The sequence below is a fragment of the Entelurus aequoreus genome, linkage group LG24, assembly GCF_033978785.1.
Source record: "Entelurus aequoreus isolate RoL-2023_Sb linkage group LG24, RoL_Eaeq_v1.1, whole genome shotgun sequence".
In the NCBI taxonomy this organism is placed as follows: Eukaryota; Metazoa; Chordata; class Actinopteri; order Syngnathiformes; family Syngnathidae; genus Entelurus; species Entelurus aequoreus.
Genome location: NC_084754.1, coordinates 23512401 through 23537400, shown reverse-complemented (window position 1 = coordinate 23537400; position 25000 = coordinate 23512401). Strand labels below are relative to the sequence as shown.

The following is a 25000-nucleotide window of genomic DNA, read 5'->3' as shown; positions in this document are numbered from 1 at the left end:
GAAGACAGACACGCTGAATGGATTGCACGTTCTATTTTGCTCATTTATTAGATGCAGTCCTCTGCGTGCTATCGGGTTTGCACATGTTTTAATGCACGCAAACCTTTAGTGGATAAGACCCTATGTACTGTACAACAACCACGCTGCAGTAGAAGAGCAGCAGAGGTCCACAAATGTGAGTGCAAAACAACAAGAAGGTGCTTTGACAACATTCCCAGACTTGAGGGAAAATATATTATATCCTATGTGTGATGTAAGACATGACACATAGGATATGTGTGATGTAACACATAGGATATGTGTGATGTAAGACATGACACATAGGATATGTGTGATGCAACACATAGGATACAGTATGTGTGATGCTCTGAAGGATCAGGTTTATCGGGACATGAGAATTTCTAGTAACATTCTGACCTCAAAGTAGTGCCATATCCTAACGTAAACCAACTATCAGTGTGCCATGCATTGCATTCCATTTTGCCTCAAACAATTCTTAGACGTGACTAATTGCACAAAACCTACACATGTTGTCTTTGAGTAAAGCAGTGGAAGAAAGAAGAAGCTCATTGCGATCGAGGTGAAGACTGACAATTGCAGGGAGTGCTCTAATGGCGTCCACATCGCGATCTTGGCTTTTATTTTCTCTAAGAACCAGCGTCCTCTGCAGTGGACATTTGTGTTTTGCAAAAAAAGGGCTTTTTTCCCCCCAAAATGTGTTACTCTGAAATAGACCAACCGAGACGCTGGTTCTCAGGAGGATATACGAGGAGGAACACGTCAACAATGTTGACAATTGTGAGGAAGGAAGGGTTTATTGTTGCTGATGTGACGAAGAGCGTGAAAGTGATGGAACATGTGTGGGGAATCTCACCATGTCTTCCGTGCTAAGTTGACGTGCCAACAAGGTAAATCATTTAATTGTTGTTTTCTTTAACTTTATGATCAAACTTTATACCTGATTAAATGTGATGCTTCTGTTTGGTGTATAGCTTTATATTGTGGTCAAAGTAAACAGAAATGACAAATATTACATATATACTGGAACCAATTATCCACATTTCTTTTATTTCCTATAGGGAAATGGCCTTGCAAACTGTTCAATTAACTGAATTAATTTTGTTCTGACTATCTTTAATGAGGAAGGCTGGAGGTTTAATTCCTGCAAGACTCATCCTCACACCTCTTGAGCAAAGCCGCTAACTCCCCCACTGCTCCAGTGTCACTAACGGTGTGTGCTCGCTATGTTCCCTCCTGTGATGGAGTCAATTCTCAGGACACGTGCTCATGAAAACAACTCGGGCCTTAATTGCGTGAATGCTCCAAAGCATTCACACATATGGTTTTCTACACCAAAATGCATCAATGTATTCTTCAACTTCAACTTCTTCTTTTTCCAGATTTTGGCGCGCTCTACCTTCCACATTTTTCACCCGATTCAAACTGTTCCAACTTCAAACTGTTCAGCTTATTTGGGAATCACGGGCTTTCCCTTGACAAATTCCAAAAATTCCCAGATTTCCCAGAATTCCAGGTTTTCCGGGACATTTTTCCCATTTAAAATGAATTGGCCAATTCTCAAACTTTCACCATTTCCACGCTTTTCAACCGATTCAAACCATTCCACCTTCAACACATTCCACCATTCTGGAAATTTAAACCACCCTTTTTTCCAAGTTAAAAAAATTCCAGGATTTTCCAGAATTCCTGGTTTTCCAAAGCCCTATTTGCACCTTTTTTTCTGTCGATTACTCTTCCCACCTTTTTCAACCCACTTCAACCGTTCCACCGTCAAAACATTCCTCTTAATTAGAACAAAAAACAAAGTTGTTTTTTGAACTGGAAAAATTCCCAGTTTTCCCGAAATTCCAGGAATTCAAAATTTTTTGACCGATTTGAAAAATTCTAACACTAACCATTTCAACTCATTCAGACCATTCAAGGTTGTTTTTTTTTACCATTTTGGGGCGGTATAGCTCGGTTGGTAGAGTGGCCGTGCCAGCAATTTGAGGGTTGCAGGTTCGATCCCCGCTTCCGCCATCCTAGTCACTGCCGTTGTGTCCTTGGGCAAGACACTTTACCCACCTGCTCCCAGTGCCACCCACACCGGTTTAAATGTAACTTAGATATTGGGTTTCACTATGTAAAGCGCTTTGAGTCACTAGAGAAAAAGCGCTATACAAATATAATTCACTTCACTTCATTTTCAAAGAAATTCACGCTTTTCCCGAAATTCCCATATTTTTGGGAACTTCCCATTGAAATGAATAGGACATTCTTAAAAGTTCCACAACTCCCACATTTTTCATCTGATTCAAATTGTTCCAACTTCAAAATATTCAACCTGTTTAGGAATTGTGTGCTCTACTTCAACAATTCTAAAATAAATCCAGGATTTCAGTGCATTCACACGCAATTCCTTCAGGAATTGCCTCATCTAGCTTGGAATTAAGTTTGAAAAGGTGACAGAAATGTCCCTAAATGTTACTTTTATCTACTCCATTATTTCGCTCTGTAACAGTTCTAAGGTCCAGTGAGGAAACTTACGCCTGTACATATCTCTGCTCCTGTCCACAGTGGAGTCACAGCAAAGGGGTGTTCGGGGGGAACAAGAGGAGCTGGAATAGCCTGAGGATGAGCTGCTATCTGTGCGGACGGGGTGATGGTGCAGCACGGTGTCCACTTCCACCCGCAGCTCTACTGAGTACAGCAACATATTTGTGACCACTTTTGGTTAAGACAGCCTGATACACACAGTCTGCAGTACACACTTGTCTAAAGTAGTGTGTCTTCGGCTGTACAGTAAGTTTGCAGCTGCTTAGGAGCAGGCAGGGAATATCACCAGGCCTTGACATTTGAGTGGCTGTTCGTCACAAATGTTTTCACATCCAGTCCATATGAACAAAGTGGCTTTGTTACCTGCAGTGGAAGAAGCGTGCATTGAGGTTCCCATATGACTGGAAGGCGTCACTCTTGCAATGCTGCTGCAAGTCCGTTTCTCCATCTTCATCTCCCTGCTGAACACAAAACATTTACAACTTCGACGCTCTGAAAAAGTCATCTTAAAATTAAGCAACTAAAGCTGAATGTTGTCAACTTTTAAAGATGTCGTATTATGATTTATTTTCTACATTTATAACACTTCCTTGTAGTCTACATAACATGTCATGGTGGTTCCTTAGTCAAAATGTTGCATAGATTATGTTTTACAGACCATCTTCAAGCAGCTTTCTGAATGTCTCTTCAGGATGCGCCGTTTTGTGGGCGGTCTTATTTACATGCCTCCACTTTGACTGTCTCCACTCTGCCAGCCACGTTGTAGTTTTTAGCACTTTCATAGTGAGTATAATGACAGATATAAGTTATAACTATATGCTACTTTGTATTAGAAATGCCAACAGCACAGGATGCATGTGCATGTACGAGCCAGTCTGCCCCACAACAAGAGGATAGAGACAAAGAAGGAACTTATTTACTGCAACAGCGGACTCGCGCAAAGCTCTTCAGGTAAAACTTTACCATATATGGAGATATCCGCTGACATCACCAATGGGTAAAAATGTCACAAATGCGGCAAATTCCAAACGGCTCGTTTGGGGGAAATATGAAGGAAGGCAAGATTATGATGATATGTTGAGAATTGTAAGCTCATTGTTCTGGGCAAATTGAGTTATGTGGATCCAGATGAATGTGATACAATGTGGTTCAGAGTTTTGATTGGTTGACTGATTGAAACTGTTATTAGTAGATTGTACAGTACAGTACATATTTCGTACAATTGACCACTAAATGGAAACACCCAAATAAGTTTTTCAACTTGTTTAAGTCGGGGTCAAAGTAAATCAATTCATGGTAAAGGAGGAAAACTGGATATTAGTTAAAGTAACTATGTAAAAAAGGGGGGGATTCAAAAAGTTCATACTTCTTCCCATTACCCTTTTGAGGTATGTTTAATTCCATTTTATTTTCTTAATTCAATTTTCTTTTCTTTTTTGTAAAATAATAATATTGCCATTGAGCACAAGACTGTTCACTGAAGATATGTATGTATATTATGTACTACATGTATGATGTGGCGCTGATTATGACATACTCAATAAACAATTAATCATTGTTTTATAAATATCTCCAGTATGCCTCCATGGTTTGATTTCAAACACACAGTACTTATGCTGATCCCAAATACACAAAAACATGTACTAATAGGTAAGGAAAGTTGTTTTTGCATTATAGGTCCCATTTAAATCAGCAGGATGTTGTCAAATAACCTTATGTAATTCTGCTCTCTAACAAGACACATTTTAGAGGCAACTGCAGGAGCGCAAGTATCACCACTAGAGGGAGACAATGTGCACAAAGTAAGCTAATCAGCGTCCTCAGAGCTCAACAGACCACATTTGTTTGGACAATTGTCTATATTTTTTACTATTACAAAGTTTATGTAATAAGATTTTTCACCAGCCCGAATAAAATGATTGGTGTTTACGGCGGTTACTCACCCGGTCTCATCAACACGTACAAGAGAAGCAACGAACAATTTGCAGTCATGTTGTTGTTATGATAGAATATACATTCAATGACAGCTAACGCTAGCTATCTAAACTGCTATTATTAAATAACAACATCTAAAGCTAATGCGTGTGCATGTGTTCCGTGCGTACGTAATTACGCCATTACGTACGAGAAGCTGGCATCTGTGTGAATGTTGCAAACAGCCCCTTCAATAGACGTCTGCTAAACCACTGTATAGGAAAAGACGGCAGGAACCTTTCATTTGGTTTGTCTTGTTGAGGCATGCATATGCACACACACTTGCGTGCACACACACGCACGCACAAACTATATAAAAGTTACCTGCTAAATAAAACATGGAGATGCTGACAATGGAAACCAAGATCAAAAGAGGATAAGTGCAGAGTTCGACGTGCTTGTCTTGAGTGAAAAAATATAACTTGTTGCCTGTGTGCTTGTTTTTGCATTTCTTTCCCCTGATTATCTCTTCCAAGAAAATCTTATCTGTCCTGCCCACTTGCTGTTAGTAAACCATTGATGCATTTACGCTCTGGGGTCTGCTTTGCTGAACGTTGACTGTCGAGCTCACAGCAGCAAAGAGGTTGGTCAATTGTTAATAGTGCAAAGTATCGTGTAGATATGTAGATATACGTATGCAGAACGTTCACATCACACTAAATAGGAGATTCAACAGGTAACAGCTGCTGCTGGGCCTTCCAAGTACTTTCTGTACACATAAACCAATGTCTTAATTGTTTTGATCAACTGTGATCATTTGTGACATGCAAAAGGAATAGGTGTGCACTTGCAATGTAGAATAGTTTCATCCTGGGGAAGTTAATATAATACAATGCCATTTAACAGAAAATACTGGTTCATTTATTATTGTGTGTTATGACACCTTTATTTGTATATAGTGTAAATTCACATGTTATTTACTTTATTTATTCCTTGTCTATTTGTAAATATGTTCTTTTGCCTATTTTTAACCATGCAAACCCTATTACTGTAAATTCCAGACTATAAGCCTATGCTTTGAACCCTGCAGCTTATAAAACGGTTTGGCTAATTTATGGATTGTTCTTCGCTGACGGCCATAATGCATACAGTTGAACAAAAACCAGCAAATACGTTGAAAAAGTGTGTTATTAATTGTGCTATAGCGCCATCTTCAAGACGAGAGTTCACTCATTGCAGGTGCTGTAAGTTAGATCACACATGCATCAGTTACCTAATCATCATTTTATTACCATTTCTTAAAAGGGAACTGTACTTTTTTTGGAATTTTGCCTGTCATTTACAACCCTTATGTAAGTAAGACTAGCACACATATGTTTTTCTTTTTTTTCATGCATTCTAATTTAATTTAATTATCTCTTTATTTACAAAACATTATAAAAGTTTATACACTTAGTAATTTTAAATGATTTATAAGATTTATAAACTCCCTGGAAGCTGTAATCGCTTATAAACAAGGGCCCCAGTACAGTACATGTAAGATAATAAGGTACAAAATTGATACAATTTAAACATACTTCCATCCTAAACCATTTCCTAATCATACTTACTTCTTACTAGTAAATAAATGTGATCTAAAGTCCGCTTACAATGGAGTCTATAGGAGTCGCTCTATTCTACCTATAAAGCGCTTAAAAAAACCAAACACCTTCATTAAGGCTGTATATACATGCTTTAAGTATATATGTAATGTAACAGGCACATTCGTAATAACATTTAATATGTACGTATTTTGATCATTTTAAGCATACGCGGCACATTACTTTTAAAAACGCATCACAATGTTTGCTTTTTCCTTTGATGACATCACTGACTATTATTCACTGCAGACTTCATGACAGCCAAAAAACATAATAAAACATCAATTACTGTACAATGTCTGCTGTCATTAGGATGCCGACAGATAGGATGTTCATATATTCTCGTTCAGATAAAGAATGACTCGCGAAGAAAAAAGGGGGGTGGAACAAAGCGTCTTCTTGCATCTTTCTCACCATTTCCGTGTAGAAATTGGATGCCAAAATTGACCAACTTGACAGATTATGTTCTCATCCTTCTACTATCAAGGTAAGAGGCATTATTTATTATCCAGAATAAACTTTCACAAGCTTTGAGGTGTGAAAGCAGCTCATCGGTCGATGTCATCATAGCAGCAACAAACTTGTTAGCTCTCTGTGACAATGTGTCGCTAAAAATAGTTTATCTGCGTTAGCGCTTATAATACCAGTATCACAAATACTTGGTTATTATTCAGGTCACGAAATGTAAATGGAGCATTGTTAACGCTTTTTGGATGGTCATTTATTTAGTTTTATGAGCAGAATAGAGGACCACCCATTGGCTCCATTGTAAGCTGACTTTTATTTATGTTTATTTACGAGTTAGAATGCGTTACCAAAAAAAATGCATCTGTCTTCTTGTCTCTCATAAGGATTGTAAACAATAGGCAAAATTCCAAAACTCCCCACACCTGCACCAGCTCAACTGTCCGTCACTGATTGACATCCCCCAGGTCCTGGATCCCACATATTCATTTCCACCTCCGACCACCATTCACACGTCACTGGACTTGGACCTGACATTCGTAACAACACTACACACATGCCTGTCATCTTTACAACACATAAGCACACCAGACATCTCCATACACATTCTGTCAACTTAAACAACCTCACAAATCTCCCCAAACACCAACAATCCACTTCTTTACCTGCCACCATCAACACGGCGATCTTGAATATTCGCTGCCTTTTAAACAAAACTTGTTTAATGAATGCTATGGTTTTAGACATTAAGTTAGACTGTCTTCTTTTAAATGAGACATGGCTTGGCACTGACGCACCTGTTGTTCTCACTGAGGCTTCCCCAACAATTTTGAACTTTTTATTTTCTACAAGAGGGGGCAGAAGCGGAGGGGGGACTGCATCAATTTTAAATAACCCACCGATCTCAAATGTAGTGTCTTTTAACAACAGTTGCACATAATTTGAGCAAAACGTTTTTGTTTTTAGCAGCCCTCCAAATCAGTGTGTAACTCTGTATAGACCCCCCTCTTTATAGACTCATGCTCTTTTATCAGGGAATTTTCTGATAAAAAATTAACTGATAAAAGAGATGTAGGATTTTCTTTTATCATTCATACATACATAATAGAATTTTAATAACTGGTGATTGTGATTTACATTTTGATTGATAACTCTTCAGATTTACTATGCAGAGAGTTTTTAAACGTTCACAATTAATTTGATTTCAAGCAGCACATCACACAGCCAACTCACAACAGGGGACACACCCTGGAACTGGTCATTAGCCATGGCCTGTCCACTGGTGTGTCCTGTGTTGTTGACCTGGCTGTGTCTGACCACTATTGTGTGTTTTTTAATATCACCAGTCTTAACCAGCAGGAGCCCCCGGTGAGAACAGTGAGGTAACGCTACCTAACTTCTGAAGTGGCTGCAAATTTTATTGACATTTTACAGAACAATCCTGCTAAAATTTTACCTGCATCATGCGGAGTCCTTGTTGATCATTTTAACAGTAAACTAAAATCAACTCTCAATAGCTCCACTTTTACTAAAACAATGAAAACAAACCCTACACCTCTGTGGAGAAACAGCGAGGAATTACGTCAGTTGAAAATAAATTGCAGGAGTGCAGAGAGGAAATAAAGGAAATCCAAATCAAAAATATATGATCAGATTTTGCGTCAACAACTCAAGACCTACAATAACACAGTCAAACATGCCAGAATTCAACATTACTCACAACTCATCACAGACCATAAAAGCAGCCCCCGGTTCATCTTCTCCCATTTTTCTAATTTATCAAGTACACATTTTAATAAAGTTTTTAAAACACCATCAGACGTCCTTTGCGAGGACTTTGCAGACCACTTCAGAACCAAAAATCAAAGGCATCAGATCTGGTCTCCAAACACAAGTTTTATCTGAACACCAGATCTGCTGTCTTTGCCTGAGGAAACACTAGAGAGATTTTTCCTGGTTCATGCAAGGACACTTGGTCGAATTTTCTCCCAAGTAAACCCAAATTGGATCTGTTAGATCCAATTCCCACATCACTTTAAAAAAAAATTAATGGATTCTTTGAGAAACAGCTTTTAACTAAATGAACTGCTCTCTTCAGACAGAGGTCTTCTTTTTGTGCGATTACTGAAAATAATTTGTTTCATAATTTGATTCAGAAGAGGCAATAACAAGTTGACAAATCAAAGTTGCTTACAATGGGACATAAAATTAAAAGTCTCAAAAGAAATTGGATTATTTAACAACTCACTCTGCAAACTTCTGCAACTCCAGTTGAGTCTTGAGTTTCTTCTTTGCTCCCTGGGTTAAGTCATACTTGTTCAGGTCCTCCTCAGTGAGTGCTAAAAACTGCAGAGTAGAAACCTCTGTTAACATGTTCACTTGCATTATAAATGATTAAATTATGTCTGAGTTTAAACCCACCTCTTCCATTGTCAGCTGTTTGAATACTGGATAATATTTATGTAGGCGGAGCTTGCGCAGCCAGTCTAAAATGCCATTCTGCTCTGGAGTATTGACCTGGGACTGGGATAGAGACTGTGTATGGGACTGGGGACGTGGCCGGGAATGGCAATATAAGAGGGACTGGGAATGAGGGGAGTGTTGAGGCTGTGTACTGGGATGTGGACTGGTTTGCAGGTGCAGCTGATGTAATGAGGACTGCTGCGAGTCTGAATAGGTGTGCGACTGAAGTGAATGACAGGGTTTGCTTTGGGGATGTGGTTGGGAGGAAGCATCAACTCTGCCAACAAGGAAGCCCTGCGTGGGCAGTGCTGGCATATGGGGAGGAAGGGAGGACAGCTGAGGGGAGTGTTGTGTAGGAGGATGGGACAAAGGGAGGGCAGCGACGTGAGTGGAAGAACGGGCCATGGCAGAATTGTGGGTGCTAACAACGGGCTGTACACTGGCCACTCTGTACACCGCCCTAAAAGAACAAACACTGCAATGTCGGTGGGGGGGACAGAAATATTTTTGCACACATCAGTGATGTTTGATGATAAAATCTTACCTGTTGGCTCCTCTGTACTGCATGGCGCAACTAGCTAGGCCAGCTGGGTGAGAGATTTAAAGAAAATGTCAGTAACACTGCAGAGTAAATCGTATACATCAAAATAGCAATGAATGTTCCTGCATGAATTAGATTAACATGATTCTTCTTATTTATATTTATCAATATCCTCCTGAGAGCCAGGGTCCTCTGCAGTGGATATTTGTGTTATGCAAAGCAGGGGTAGTTTTTCGCTCTCTAAAATGTGTAACTGGCTAAAGACATAGCCAAATAACATAATTTAAAAGATGATATTTAGGGCTGCAACAACTAATCGATTAAATCGATTAAAATCGATTATAAAAACAGTTGGCGATTAATTTAGTCATTGAATCGTTGGATCTATGCTATGCTCATGCGCAGAAGCTACTTTTTAAAAATTTTTTTTTATAAACCTTTATTTATAAACTGCAACATTTACAAACAGCTGAGAAACAATAATCAAAATAAGTATGGTGCCAGTATGCTGTTTTTTTTTCAATAAAATACTGGAAAGGATAGAAATGTAGTTTGTCTCCTCTATCCGATTATTAATCGATTAATCGAAGTAATAATCGACAGATTAGTCGATTATCAAATTAGTTGTTAGTTGCAGCCCTAATGATATTAGATAAGACAGATATAGCCAATTTAGCTACTATGAGGAGAAACCGCTTCTTGTTCCATCCAATCCCATTTTTTCCCCCAAGAGGGCTGTTTAGACAAGACTGTTTAAATAAAACACAAAGAACATGTTTTATTTTAGTCACTCATTTAAACAACAATAACATTTTTGACAGTAAACTTTCATTGAAAAGTGTCTGAATATGTTAGCCACAACTATAACGCAGAACTTGCATATTATGAACAAGTACATACTTATGAACGACACAGCTAAACGCTATCGCATACAGTATCTGCTAATCAAGATAACGAGGTTACTGGGATCAACAAAGAAATAATACTCACAAATAATTTTTTTCTGACAAAAATAAACAGTAGATTATTGAAACTAGGTTTTTGGGATATTAGCCAAACGACAAACAGCACATGTGATAGAGCCTAGGGCCACGTCCACATGAACATGGATACGTACTTAATAAACGCTTACTTATCTCTGTCAGCTGTTTTTGATACAATCACTGTCGGACCTCCAGCTGATGAAACAAATTAGACAAGCAAGACTTTTTGCTTTGTGTCATAAGCAAGGTGCAACATTATTTCATGTTTTAAATCCTTATTTAACAACAGATCATGAAGTTAACTTACGTGTATTGGTTCTATTTGTGTCGATGGACCGTGCACGCGTGTATAAGGTGCCCAACGACTAAAAATAAATAAGATGTACCCTAACTACTTGTTAGTGGTGTTGAAGACAATGTACACTTAATTGCACATGTAACATATGACTATATTGATGACTAAATGCATTTTAACTCCGCAATAGTTTTGTAGTGGCACACGCACGTCCGTGCGCTTTAGACACTTAAACATTCAAGAGGTTTCCTGGGCTCCTTGTTAGTGTGCGCTGATTTAGTAAGTAATGTACACTTCACTGCACATGTAATATATCACCATGTTCCTGATAAACATGTTCCAATTCCACAAGTGTTAAGTTTCAGCAGCACAGTCACGTATGCACCCTTTAAACACTAAAAAAAGAAAAAAGATTCATAATGTTCCCAGAGCTCTGTGTAAGTGTGAGCTGGTTTTAAAGATAATGCACATGTCATTGTATGTCTGGTATATAAAAATAAACATTATAATAACTGAAGTGTAATGCCACCAAGTCAGTTGTGGCTACTGTTGGCTTCTGATTGGACAAAATGTGCACGACAGCTGGTGTATTCGTTTGTGTGTAGACATAGACGAAGTTTTGAAACTACACTTGAGTAGATTGAGATCGTTATAACCCCGGATATGCATTTTTCAAACTATTCGTGTGGACATTGCCTAGATAATGAGATTATGCAACTAAACTACCGTAAATTCTGGACTATTAGCCGCTACTTTTTTCCTACCTTTTGAACCGTGCATCTTATAAAATGGTGCAGCTAATTTATGGATTTTTCTTCGTTGACAACCATAATCCAAACCATTTTCCAAAAAAATAAAACAAGCAAAGACACTTCAATGGTGCTTTATTGCTATGGCGCCATCCTTCGGACGAGTTTGCTCACTGCAGATGCTGCAGTGCCCTTCTGTTTAAGACTACTGCTTTCAACCAAAAGTACAATTGCCGTTCTGTCTTCTAGCCGTCCATAGCATTTTACTTGTATGTATTCTTCAGTTATTGTTCCAAGCAACATTTGTAAGTTTTACTATATAACTAAAACTAGTTATACTTACTAAACCGTCCCATGTGTAATGTTTGTAGAAGTGTTTTCATGCGTTTGTGTACGTGCTATCGTAAAGTAACCAGGCAGGCGTCATTAGCATTAGCTAATATACTAACACACTTAGGAGTGTCTGTGTTAGTATTATTAACTTACAAAGGCATTCTTTTTGTATTGTTTCAGTTTCACTAATTTCTCAGTAAATTCCCCAAGACGTCACCGTGGAGATAATGAGTCTGTTTAGCTGATTGGAAAGCTAGCTTCCGCAGCTGTTGGGTCCATGACGATAACTTCTGTTTTGTTTTATCTATCTTACTGATGTGTTACAGACACCGTTTGGAAACAATTAAGTTATGTAAATAAACATTTACAAAATCTTTATGTGTAAATAACTAATTTTGCCATGTACATATCAGCGGCTAATGGAACAATTATTCTAAGATTTAGTGGGTGCGCCTTATATATCGGTGTGCCCTATAGTCCGGAAAATACTTTATTTTGTAAAGCATTTTCAAGAGTTCCTTTAACATGGTATAACTATGACCTAGCAAAGTCAATGGGTACTGACAATATATGTACGAGAGTGAAAATATTCAGAGCCATGAACATCAGTTGAAAATTCAGATTTGTGTTAATATGGTGCAGGCCTGGTGATAACAACAAACAGGACACTGACCTATATCCTTACTGGTCTGACACTCACACACGCGCGTGCAAGCACACACGCGCACACACACACACACACAAATGCACACACTGTACTTAAAAATACTGAATAATGAAGTCACAGTCTAAGAAGAGCAGAATCAAATACATACACACACAGTTACACACACACACACATGAACTCACTGTAGGCTTCCCAACACAAACATACCACAATGAATTCCCACACTAGACTAAAATAGATACTGCCCTCAGCCTCAAACACATTCGAAACACAAACTGAAAATGCTCCCTGCAGTACCACAACCATCACTGTCACCGTTAACTAAGAGCAACACTCACACTTACCACACACTTTGCTTCATACACTCTGCTCTCTCTCCAAAACAGACATGGAGTCTTACATCTGGACTCCGTTTCTCTACATATAAGAACAGATATCACCTGTTTTTAAACCCCTCTGCAAGACTTGCGGTGTACATAACTGTAATTCTGTAAAATATTATGTTACCAGTTTAAGAACAACACTTTTAACTCACTATGGCTGGATGTGAACGGGCAGGTAGCGTCTACAGAAGCCGTGGAAGGGGAGGAAGGTATGTTGGGGAGCGAAGAAGGGAAGGAGAACAGATAGTTGGGTGAGAGAGGCCTGGTGGAGGTGAAGAAGAGCTGGACACTGTGGTGCTGGAGGACATGGCAGGGCAACGCTGTCAGACATCTGAGTGTAGGTGGACAGACGAAACAGTGGAAGGACAGACACAGAGATGGAAACAACAAATGAATTGCTATAACGTGACTGAATGCTTGTGTCCATACGTAAGTTTACATGGCACTGTTTCGAATAAAAAAGAAAAACAGTGCAAGAAAAAACGCCACAAGGACATTTTTGTACTTGAAAGTGCAAACATTTGAAAACGTGTCTTAAAATGGAACTTTGCAAAAACAACATTGTTATTGTTTGCTGTGTAAAGGCTAAAGACATAAAACATCTGCTTACAAGTTGGATGTCTAATGTACAGTTGTGGTCAGAGCTTTACATACACTCATCAAGGGCATGAATGTCATAATCGTTTTGGCCCCTTAACATTTTCAATGATTTTGTAAAAACAGGAAGGTGGTGCCCAAGTTTGCATTTAGTTTTGTATTTTCTTTAATACCCACAGGGTCCAGATTAAACAAATACACTAAAAGATATCACCTATATACGTTCACCTAAAATCCTCTTAATTTCTCATCAGTGGTCAGAATTTTCTGCAGTAGATTGTTTCCCTTTGCTAAAATTCACACGTTTTGTTTGACAGTACTCACAAAGTGACCAATACTTTTAGACCAATGAGAAAGTCCAAGGAACTGACAAAAAAATCTAAGAATGTTAATTATAGAGTCACAGAAGTCCTGAACATCAGTTGAAGCAATTGTACATATGTGCACATTATGCGTATGGACAGTACTCATACAAACAGCTGCACAGCTCAAACTAGGATACAGTTACACCCAACAAGAGACTAATCACATACATGCATTAGAAATGGTTTTGGAAGGGAGAAAGCATGCTGACACTAAGCTTCTGGAATGGCCTTCCCAAAGCCGCAACCTCAACCCTATAGTACATTTGTGGACTATACTTAAAAGCCAAGAAAACCATTAATTTCAATCAACTCTACCGTTTCTGACACAATGGGAGGTCAAATAGCCATCTAGAATTAGGCCCCCAAATTATAAAATTTGGAGCTCCTTTTGGATTCAGATAATTAAAGTCGTTTTTAAGAAATATTTGAAGATGTTACAAAGATGTAGTAAATTAATTTCACCATGGAAAAAATGGTTCACATTAATCATTAAAAGCCCAAGATAAATATTACATTCATGCCCATCAGGAGTGTATATAATTTCTCATCACACTTGTATACAGTATATGACGTGGGAATACTTCACATTCAAAAGAACTGTTGTGTTTGTGATAATTCTGTACATTGTGTACATTTATTGGACTGCAACCGTTGACAAGTTAAAATTCATTGTTTCCATACTGTATGTTCAGTTTAATCGGACATATTAGATGATACACATTTCAGTCTAGGTTTTGATAATGTTGTGTTTTTTAAAGTCTTACACAATGGATCATATTATGATTGTGTTTCTACATTTAAAACACTTCCCTGTGGTCTACATAATATGTAATAGTAGTTTTTTGGTCAAAATTTGGCATGGATTATGTTTTACAGACAATCTTCAAGCCTTTTTTCACCGTCTCTATAGGATGAGCCGTTATGTGGGAGGTCTTATTTACATTGCCTCACTTCGACTGCGTCTTCTGCCCGCCAGCCATGTTGTAGTTTTTAGCGCTTCCATATCAAGTCTACTGACAGATATAAGTTAGAACTTTATGCTACTTTGTATTAGAAAGGGTAACAGTGGAGGATGCATGTGCATGTACAACCCAGTCTGCCCCACAACAAGAGGATAAAAAAAAGGAAGGAACTTATTGACTACAATGTCAGACTACAATGATGGACTCGCACAAAGCTTTTCGGGTAAATCTCTACCATATACAGTATGGAAATATCCGCTGACGTCCCCAATTTGAAAAATCACAATTGGGGCACATTCCAAACGGCTCTTTTGGAGGGTGTATGAAGGAAGGCAAGATTGTTTTATAAATATCTCAGTGATGCCTTCAGGGGTTGATTTCTAATTTTCGGGACCTATGCAGATCACAAATGAACAAAAACAGGTACAAATAGGTAAGAAAAGTCGGTTTTGCATAATTGGTCCCCTTTAAGAGTTAGAATGTTAAACATAGTCTATGCTGCAATTCTATGAATGACAAGTAATCTGTCTACAATGTACAGTACTCTCTAAATTAAATGAATCCGAATTCTCCCATTTCACCTTTTTCATAGCCCTTAACACTTGGTTTTGCACATGTATGTCAAATAAGTGGTGTCCGAGTTTTTCTTCAGGTCAGGTCAGTGTGGAGGGGCAAGAGTTAGGGTCACACAGCCCTTGAAACAAAGTGAGCTAGGGGACCTCTCTGGATAGAATACGAGGAGAAAATATAAAGCAGACCCAGGGAAGCGTACAAATGCAAGTGGTAAGCGTAACTATTGATTTCATCATAATGACACTCATGTTTTTGGTCAGACTTCAATCCTGTGCTACTCCATGTGAATACTAGCTACTTTTTTTTTTATAGTTGGTTGTGTTAAATCGCTTGTTATAAACAGTAGAGTTCCTGTGTATTATGCAAAAAAAATAGCTATACCTATTACCTTTGTACTTTAATTGTTTTATCAGTATTGACAGAATGATTAAACAGCAAAGCTACAGGTACTATTTTCAATTGTTTATTATGTTTTTACCACTCATCATAACAAGCTAGCTATGACAGCTATTGTTGAAACACATTGCTTGTTTTTCTTATCGTTTCTTATTCTCATGTGATTAAGGTGAAAGGGCAGGTTGACCTGAGATACAGATTAAATAATAGCAGCTACCTTGGCAAAGTAATTTCCGCAGACAGTAAAAAGTACTTATCTTTATCGGCATGCATAGCCCAGATATTGTAAACTTTTTATTCAAGTAGTTACTACAAGGTTAACTCCAAGGCAACTAATGATAATACACCTGATGGATACTGTAACTGTCTTAATATAATGTCATTGTTTACTGTTATTTTTGGACCTAGACAACTACAGGGTCACCGGCACAGCACAGTCATCTACCTCAGGTTAACTCATCAAGATAGATTGCCACAACTTGAACAGCTAAACCTTACTGTACCCTGGCATATGATAAATATGTTATATGTGGTATATATGTCAGTCGTCCAGGCTGGCTAATGGAGTCTGACTGTACTATATAAGAAACATTGAAAAAGTCCATCTTTCAGTTTTAGTCAGTCCATCAGTTTAATTTTCTTATGTTACAAAATAGTATCAATCTTTACAATCGGACAAACTTTACCTGCCTGTTGACCCAAATATGCATATATATTCACATTATAATTTGGAATAAACAAAATATGTTCCACAGTTCAAACTTGAATGTAGACATAATCAATCATCTGCTATAAGACTTAACAACACTGACCTGGCCTCTGATTCAACAGTGTGAGTCAAGTTCTTGTCCACTCGTTCGTTTGGAAATGCCTGTGACAACTGAGAGATGAAAAAATATGGAGTAAAACTACCAAAACATGATATAAACACACTACTGCCCAGTATAATGGCAACACTTAATCACCAACTATGTAGCTTAATAAAACTAACATCAACATATTTACATTAATTATTTTGGAAATAGCGAGTGATGGTTCTCACCTGTGAAAGAAGCTCTGTCACCTCTTGTTGACTTCGGACAACTGATGACACAAGACCATCTGACCAGCTAGCCTGAAGTAAAAGTGAATTGTGAATGAAAGGGAAAGGTGGAGGAGATGAATGCTCAAAACAAAAAACAGATGGAACTTTTAAAAAATTGTTTTAAATTAGCTTGTGTTTCAGTTAATACCCACCTCAAACATATAATCACTTGTGTCTTCAAACTTGTGTGTCACTCCCCGCAATGCAACTCTCTCAATCACCACTGAAAATTCAGTAAAAACACCAAAAGTTAAAAGTCTGTCCAAATTGGAAGTATTCTACAAAGTTTGTACTATAATTAGGCTCCATTATCACATAATATCTTAGGTGAGCAGCAACCTCAGGTGGTAGAACTGCCATCATAAAATGTTGTTCAGTCACAAGCTAAACTTGACATCATCATTGTGTTAACAGGATAATAAGGCAACTTTGTGTAACTTGAAAGAAGAAAAATGTAGAGAAAACGGCCCTTGAACCTTTCAAATATAATTACTTTGACAATCTTGATCCATCAGGTCATTGATTTAACAATTTAAAATAAATAATTTTCGTGTGAGAATCCAAAGACAAGCTGAAGATCTCACACTGTATAAAATAACAGCTCTGTGGAACTTTTGAGAAACACGGGGATGGATGCTTACTGCTTTTAGCTCCATCTTGTCAGTGGGTTTTGGAGTAATTTTGGTGCTTTTCATTGTCTGATGTTATAAACGTAATTTCTAAAAAAAAATCTGGGTTTAGTTAATGGTGAAAATGCTTGTAGCCACTAGCAATTAGGCAAGCAAATATACAAAGGTTAAATACAGTTTATTACCTATAAAGACGGAGAGACTTGAAAGAAACACACAAGACACAACACTTTCCCAGAGGAAGAGTGATAAGATGGATGGATATTGGCTCAGTGGATCAAAGGATGTGGAAGTGGATGTGATTAACATCAAAACATGCCTCATACTGTATGGCAGAAATAGCAATAGCACACCCATCATTCATCAAAAGGAAATACAAAACAGTGCTGTTAAAACAGGAAAAGACAAAAGGAGTAAATGTGTGGTGTATTAGAAGCTGATTACAAGGCGCATACTCAATTAAAGGCCTACTGAAATGAAATTTCTTTATTTAAACGGGGATAGCAGATCCATTCTATGTGTCATACTTGATCATTTCGCGATATTGCCATATATTTGCTGAAAGGATTTAGTAGAGAACATCGACGATAAAGTTCGCAACTTTTGGTCGCTGATAAAAAAAAGCCTTGCCTGTACCGGAAGTAGCGTGACGTCACAGGTTGAAAGGCTCCTCACATTTCCCCATTGTTTACACCAGCAGCGAGAGCGATTCGGACCGAGAAAGCAACGATTACCCCATTAATTAATTAATTTGAGCGAGGATGAAAGATTCGTGGATGAGGATCGTGAGAGTGAAGGACTAGAGTGCAGTGCAGGACGTATCTTTTTTAGCTCTGACCGTAACTTAGGTACAAGGGCTCATTGGATTCCACACTTTCTCCTTTTTCTATTGTGGATCACGGATTTGTATTTTAAACCACCTCAGATACTATATCCTCTTGAAAATGAGAGTCGAGAACGCGAAATGGACATTCACAGTGACTTTTATCTCCACTACAATACATCGGCAAAGCACTTTAGCTAGGGAGCTAATGTGATAGCATCGGGCTTAACTGCAGATAGAAACAAAATAAATAAACCCCTGACTGGAAGGATAGACAGAAAATCAACAATACTATTAAACCATGGACCTGTAACTACACGGTTAATGCTTTCCAGCCTGGCGAAGCTTAACAATGCTGTTGCTAACGACGCCATTGAAGCTAACTTAGCTACGGGACCTCACAGAGCTATGCTAAAAACATTAGCTATCCACCTACGCCAGCCAGCCCTCATCTGCTCATCAACACCCGTGCTCACCAGCGTTCCAGTGATCGACGGAGCGACGAAGGACTTCACCCGATCAGCGATGCGGTCGGCGGCTATCCAAGTCAAAGTCCTCCTACTTGTGTTGCTGTAGCCAGCCGCTAATACACCGATCCCACCTACAGCTTTCTTCTTTGCAGTCTTCATTGTTCATTAAACAAATTGCAAAAGATTCACCAACACAGATGTCCAGAATACTGTGGAATTTTGCGATGAAAACAGAGCTTTTTGGATACAATGGTGTCCGAATACTTCCGTTTCAAACATTGACGTCACGCGCATACGTCATCATACATAGACGTTTTCAACCGGAAGTTTTGCGGGAAATTTAAAATTGCACTTTATAAGTTAACTCGGCCGTATTGGCATGTGTTGCAATGTTAAGATTTCATCATTGATATATAAACTATCAGACTGCGTGGTCGGTAGTAGTGGGTTTCTGTAGGCCTTTAAGAATAGGAAGAAGCTAAAAAAACATTTTGGGACCACGGAACCTTTACAGGAGATTACATTTTCCAAGGATACCTAAATAATGTTCAAGCCGATACTAATAAAAGATCTGCCATTTGTAAGATGTCATTTCAATTACTTATATTTCAAACGTTTCAACTTAAATACTCCAGACCTGTTTCATAGAAATTAACTTAAACAAAAAACGGTAGAAAATGGATGGATGGAAATTCAAATGTTCAAGTAACAAATCTCACAGAAAACGAACATTAATTAGACTGGAACTTTGATACTTTAGCCGCATGTTAGCGGTAGTTGTCATGACCCTAAGATGCGGAGACAGTAGACAGCGCGCGGGTAAAAGGTGTTTAATAAACAACACACAAAAGCTGTAGTGCAACACAAAGTGCACATAAAACAAAGCCTTAGTGCAGCTTAGAGTACACAAAAAGCTAGACAAACCGTCGCAGTGGACCTGCATGAGTTGCAACCAGGTGTTTGGTATCTTCATATAATCAACCACTTCACACGTTTTAGCGCAAATGCCATTGTGAAAACAAAGAAATCCTCTGAAATAGTCAACGCCATCATGCCCACATGGATAAGTGTCCACGGTCCTCTGCGAAAACTCTACAGTGACAATGGTGGAAAATTCAATAATGAAGAAGTTTGTGCAATCTATTCATGAAGTCAACAAAGTAATCCGTAAAGTCAAGTCAGAAAAGGTTACCCTTAAGTTTCAGTATTTAGGAAACAATGACATGCTCAACCTTGTTGTGTTCAGTGATGCCGCCCTTGGAAACCTTTCTGATGGAGGTACACTGGGAGGGACCTTTATTGCTCTGGTGGGGGAAAGGGGGAAGTTCTCACCACTATGTTGGCAGTCCAACAAAATCAGACAGGTGTAACGATATTGTAGATACCACAGTATTTTGGTTTTAAAGTCTTCACAATAATACCATGACACCTGACAGTATCAAACAAAGACTTGGTGTGTAGATTTTTCTGGCGCTATAGCATTGGCCGGGTCTGAAGATAAACTATATCTCCCAGAATGCTCTGCATGCACCAAGGTGGGGTCGTGAGACTCCATAAGCAGGAAGTGAAGTGTGTTCGTACTCAATGAGGGGAATTGTTTTCTTGGACATTTTCTGAAAAATGTCATCAAAATCTGTCCATAACTATTTAAGTTATGTTGCTAACACACAGACAAAAAAAACCCCGGTGAAAACTTAACCTCTTTGTCGGAGGTGAGAAAGTCTGCGTTCTGCAAAGAGAAGACACTTTCGTTTCGAGCGTTTCCAAGGCGACACAGAGCCAGCGGTTCACGTTGCAGAGCCCAGAGACAATCACTCAAAAAAACGTTCAACGCAGGAAATATGAGGAAACTGAAAAACTACTTGATAAATCCTCAATCCATCCACCCTTGTTTCCACCGCTTGTTTCTCTCGATGTTGATGAGTTATCCACAGAGCTGCTCTCGGGAGGGAAGCAGCATACACCCTTGACATGTCGCCTTCTCATTAACTGTAATCCAGAAAATATATTTAAAGCCAAGGAAGCCAAACATCAGTTTGTGAAGTATTTACATTATTAAAAGTTATATTGTTAGTTAACTTTTCTAAGAAAGAAAATATTCCAGACTAATATAAACATGTCCAATGTGGAGGACACCGCTTGTCAGAATCAAATCAAATCAACTTTATTTATAAAGCACATTTAAAATTTACCACAGGGGTAGCCAAAAGTAAAAGTTGAAAGACAATAAAGTGAACATTATTGTTTTACACAATGTTTACATTGTCTTGTTTAAAGTGAAGTGAATTATATTTATATAGTGCTTTTTTCTCTAGAGAATCAAAGCGCTTTACAGAGTGAAATCAATTATCTACAGCTTTAAAGGCCTTCTGAAACCCACTACTACCGACCACGCAGTCTGATAGTTTTTTTTATCAATGATGAAATCTTAACATTGCAACACATGCCAATACGGCCGGGTTAGCTTATAAAGTGCAATTTTAAATTTCCCGCTAAACTTCCGGTTGAAAACGTCTATGTATGATGACGTATGCGCGTGACGTCACTAGTTAAACGGAAGTATTTGGATACCATTGAATCCAATACAAAAAAGCTCTGTTTTCATCTCAAAATTCCACAGTATTCTGGACATCTGTGTTGGTGAATCTTTTGCAATTTGTTTAATGAACAATGAAGACTGCAAAGAAGAAAGTTGTAGGTGGGATCGGTGTATTAGCGGCTGGCTGTAGCAACACAACCAGGGGGACTTTGACTTGGATAGCAGACGCGCTAGCCGACGCTAGCCGCCGACCGCACGGATGATCGGGTGAAGTCCATCGTCCTTCCGTCGATCGCTGGAACGCAGGTGAGCATGGGTGTTGATGAGCAGATGAGGGCTGGCTGCCGTAGGTGGAGCGCTAATGTTTTTATCATAGCTCTGTGAGGTTCCGTTGCTAAGTTAGCTTCAATGGCGTCGTTAGCAACAGCATTGTTAAGCTTCGCCAAGCTGGAAAGCATTAACCGTGTATTTACAGGTCCAGGGTTTAATAGTATTGTTGATTTTCTGTCTATCCTTCCAGGCAAGGGTTTATTTATTTTGTTTATATCTGCATTTGAGCCCGATGCTATCACGTTAGCTCCGTAGCTAAAGTGTTTCGCCGATGTATTGTCATGGAGATAAAAGTCACTGTGAATGTCCATTTCGCGTTCTCGACTCTCATTTTTGAGACGATATAGTATCCGAGGTGGTTTAAAATACAAATCCGTGATCCACAATAGAAAAAGGAGAAAGTGTGGAATCCAATGAACCCTTGTACATAAGTTACGGTCAGAGCGAAAAAAGATACGTCCTGCACTGCAATCTAGTCCTTCACTCTCACGTTCCTCATCCACAAATCTTTCATCCTCGCTCAAATTAATGGGGTAATCGTCGCTTTCTCGGTCCGAATCTCTCTCGCTGCATTGTAAACAATGGGAAAATGTGAGCAGCCCTTCCTCCTGTGACGGCACGCTACTTCCGGTATAGGCAAGGCTTTTTTTTATCAGCGACCAGAAGTTGCGAACTTTATCGTCGTTGTTCTCTACTAAATCCTTTCAGCAAAAATATGGCAATATCGCGAAATGATCAAGTATGACACATAGAATGGATTTGCTATCCCCGTTTAAATAAAAAAAATTCATTTCAGTAGGCCTTTAAGCCACATTTAAACCAGTGTGGGTGGCACTGGGAGCAGGTGGGTAAAGGGTCTTGCCTAAGGACACAACAGCAGCGACTAGGGTGGCGGAAGCGGCAATCGAACCTGGAACCCTCAAGTTGCTGGCACGGCCGCTTTACCAACCGAGCCACGCCGCTCCAAAGTGTTTTTGTCTCTTGTGTAATGTTCATATTGTTGTTACTCAGCCAGCGTTTGTGGGTCTGATGGACCTGTTGCATTTTGTGGCTTTTAATGCCTCACAATCAAACACTTTTATGTTAAAATACTGAACAGATGTTTACTTTATCCCAATAAAAATCTGTTCAGTATTTTAACATAAAAGTGTTTGATTGTGAGGCAATAAAAGCCACAAAATGCAACGGGTCCACCAGACCCACAAACGCTGGCTGAGTAACAACTATATGAACATTGCACGGAAAATGTATCTGCCAGTTTCTGCATCCCACAGGGATTCTTCTTTTGTGTTTCTGCACCTGCGGTTCCCACACAAGGTTGCAACATTGTTTGTCAACACTGTCTGCTCTCATTTTCTCGCACATTTGACCCTCTGATGTTCTGTGTACCTACACTTGTGATTTAGGGCTATATAAATAAACATTGATTGATTGATTGATACACTCTGTCCTCCTCCTGTCTAGGCCTGCTGTGTGTGTGGGTGTGTGTGTGTGTGTGTGTGTGTGTGTGTGTGTGTGTGTGTGTGTGTGTGTGTGTGTGTGTGTGTGTGTGTGTGTGTGTGTGTGTGTGTGTGTGTGTGTGTGGGTGGGTGGTACACAGAACATCGATTTCCACACTTCTATTGGCCCCGGGTCCAGTGGACCCAGACATCTTGTATGTAGTAGAAATGTGTAGTGGGGGTGTATGGTGTGTGGTCATTAAATATGTATTCTGATATATGTTCTTCACAGAAAATTAGCCAAAGTCAGTGAGTCTCAGTTTAAAAAATAATTAATTGTATCTATTTCTTTTAATAAAAAATGAAAACGGGTCCCACAGACCCGAACACCACACATGGGTTAAAAATAATGTTTTTGTGTTATTTTATTTTATTTTTGTAAGATCCTTCAACATAAAAAAAAAAAACAATGGGAGATTGTTAACATGTACACAATGTTCTATGAAAAACATGTTAATATGTATGTACTGCTTTAAGGAGAGAAGAAGAGACAGTACTTCCTGTTTTGTTGTTGCGGTAAAACTAGTAAGGTCAATAAAGTGTGCATGAGACCCAAAGGAAAAACGTTGTGTTTATTTAATTTTGGAATTAACATATATAACATGTAATGATGGTTCTTTGGTCAAAATTTTGCATAGATTTTGCTATAAAGACCAATCTTCAAGCAAATGTTTGGCTTCCTTCAAAAACGGTTCGATTTGAATGGCAGTGTTGTTGGATGCAAATGAAGCCCTCCTTACCACGCCCCCTCACACTAGCTTTTCGCCTCAGCCCCTGGCAGCCTTGTTTACTACAGGAGTCGTTTTTTGTTTTGTTTTGCTAAGACCGTATGTAATATGGTCACAAGGCGTGGCGGCTTTTTTTTTGCTGTGCCGGGCTGCCAACGATCAAATACAGTACATGTTTGGGAAACCCTGATACACACACACACACACACACACACACACACACACGCATATATATATATATATATATATATATATATATATATATATATATATATATATATATATATTTAAATGTGTGCGTGTGTGTGTATATACTGTATACATTGATACATATATATATACACAGTTACACACAAACATATACACACATATATACATATATATATATATATATATTTACTGTATATATACAATATATATACCGTAATTTCCGGACTATAAGCCGCACCAGCTAAATTTAGGGGAACATACAGATTGCTCCATATATAAGCCGCACCCGACTATAAGCCGCAGGGTTTTGATGTGTAATTACCGTAGTATATAGGGGTTCCTGCTACCACGGAGGGGATTGTCGGGACAGAGATGACTGTTTGGGAACGCAAAGCGTCCCATTTATTAACAATAAATCTTTCAATCATTCAATCAAACTTTCACATCTTTGACATGGCGAACAGCATTCGTGCAGAGTACAAATAATACAACGGTGCAAAGTAATACAAAGTGCTCACCTGTACGTTATCAAAATAACCAGCCTACCGGTATATGAAAAGTCAGTCTTTAATCATTGTGTCATCGTCTTCCTCCTGCGTACTAAAACCACCGAAATCCTCTTCGTCGGTGTCGGAGAAGAACAGGCCGTAAATAAGCCGCACCCTTGTATAAGCCGCAGGGACCAGAACGAGGGGAAAAAGTAGCGGCTTATAGTCCGGAAATTACGGTATATATATCCCTGCTTTGAAGACTTGGCGTATAATAAGTATATCAATTAGAAAAAGTAATCAACACAAACATCAGGT

The 25000-nt window shown here is 38.7% G+C and overlaps 1 protein-coding gene across 4 annotated transcripts in view; it reads right to left on the bottom strand.

Annotated features, from left to right (window-relative positions):
- The window catches only part of zcchc14 (zinc finger, CCHC domain containing 14), a 74926-nt gene that overhangs the window by 10378 nt on the left and 39548 nt on the right, over nt 1–25000 (bottom strand). The window contains exons 3-11 of one of the 4 annotated variants that reach the window (XM_062035816.1): nt 17119–17189; nt 16925–16996; nt 16695–16762; nt 13142–13320; nt 9583–9625; nt 8997–9498; nt 8824–8921; nt 2920–3017; nt 2548–2700 (exon numbers count right to left, since the gene is read on the bottom strand). In XM_062035816.1, the coding sequence (XP_061891800.1) occupies nt 2548–2700; nt 2920–3017; nt 8824–8921; nt 8997–9498; nt 9583–9625; nt 13142–13320; nt 16695–16762; nt 16925–16996; nt 17119–17189 (1284 nt within the window). The remainder of the gene's footprint in view (nt 1–2547; nt 2701–2919; nt 3018–8823; nt 8922–8996; nt 9499–9582; nt 9626–13141; nt 13321–16694; nt 16763–16924; nt 16997–17118; nt 17190–25000) is intronic. The other 3 variants (XM_062035817.1, XM_062035818.1, XM_062035819.1) reach the window with 3 other exon arrangements.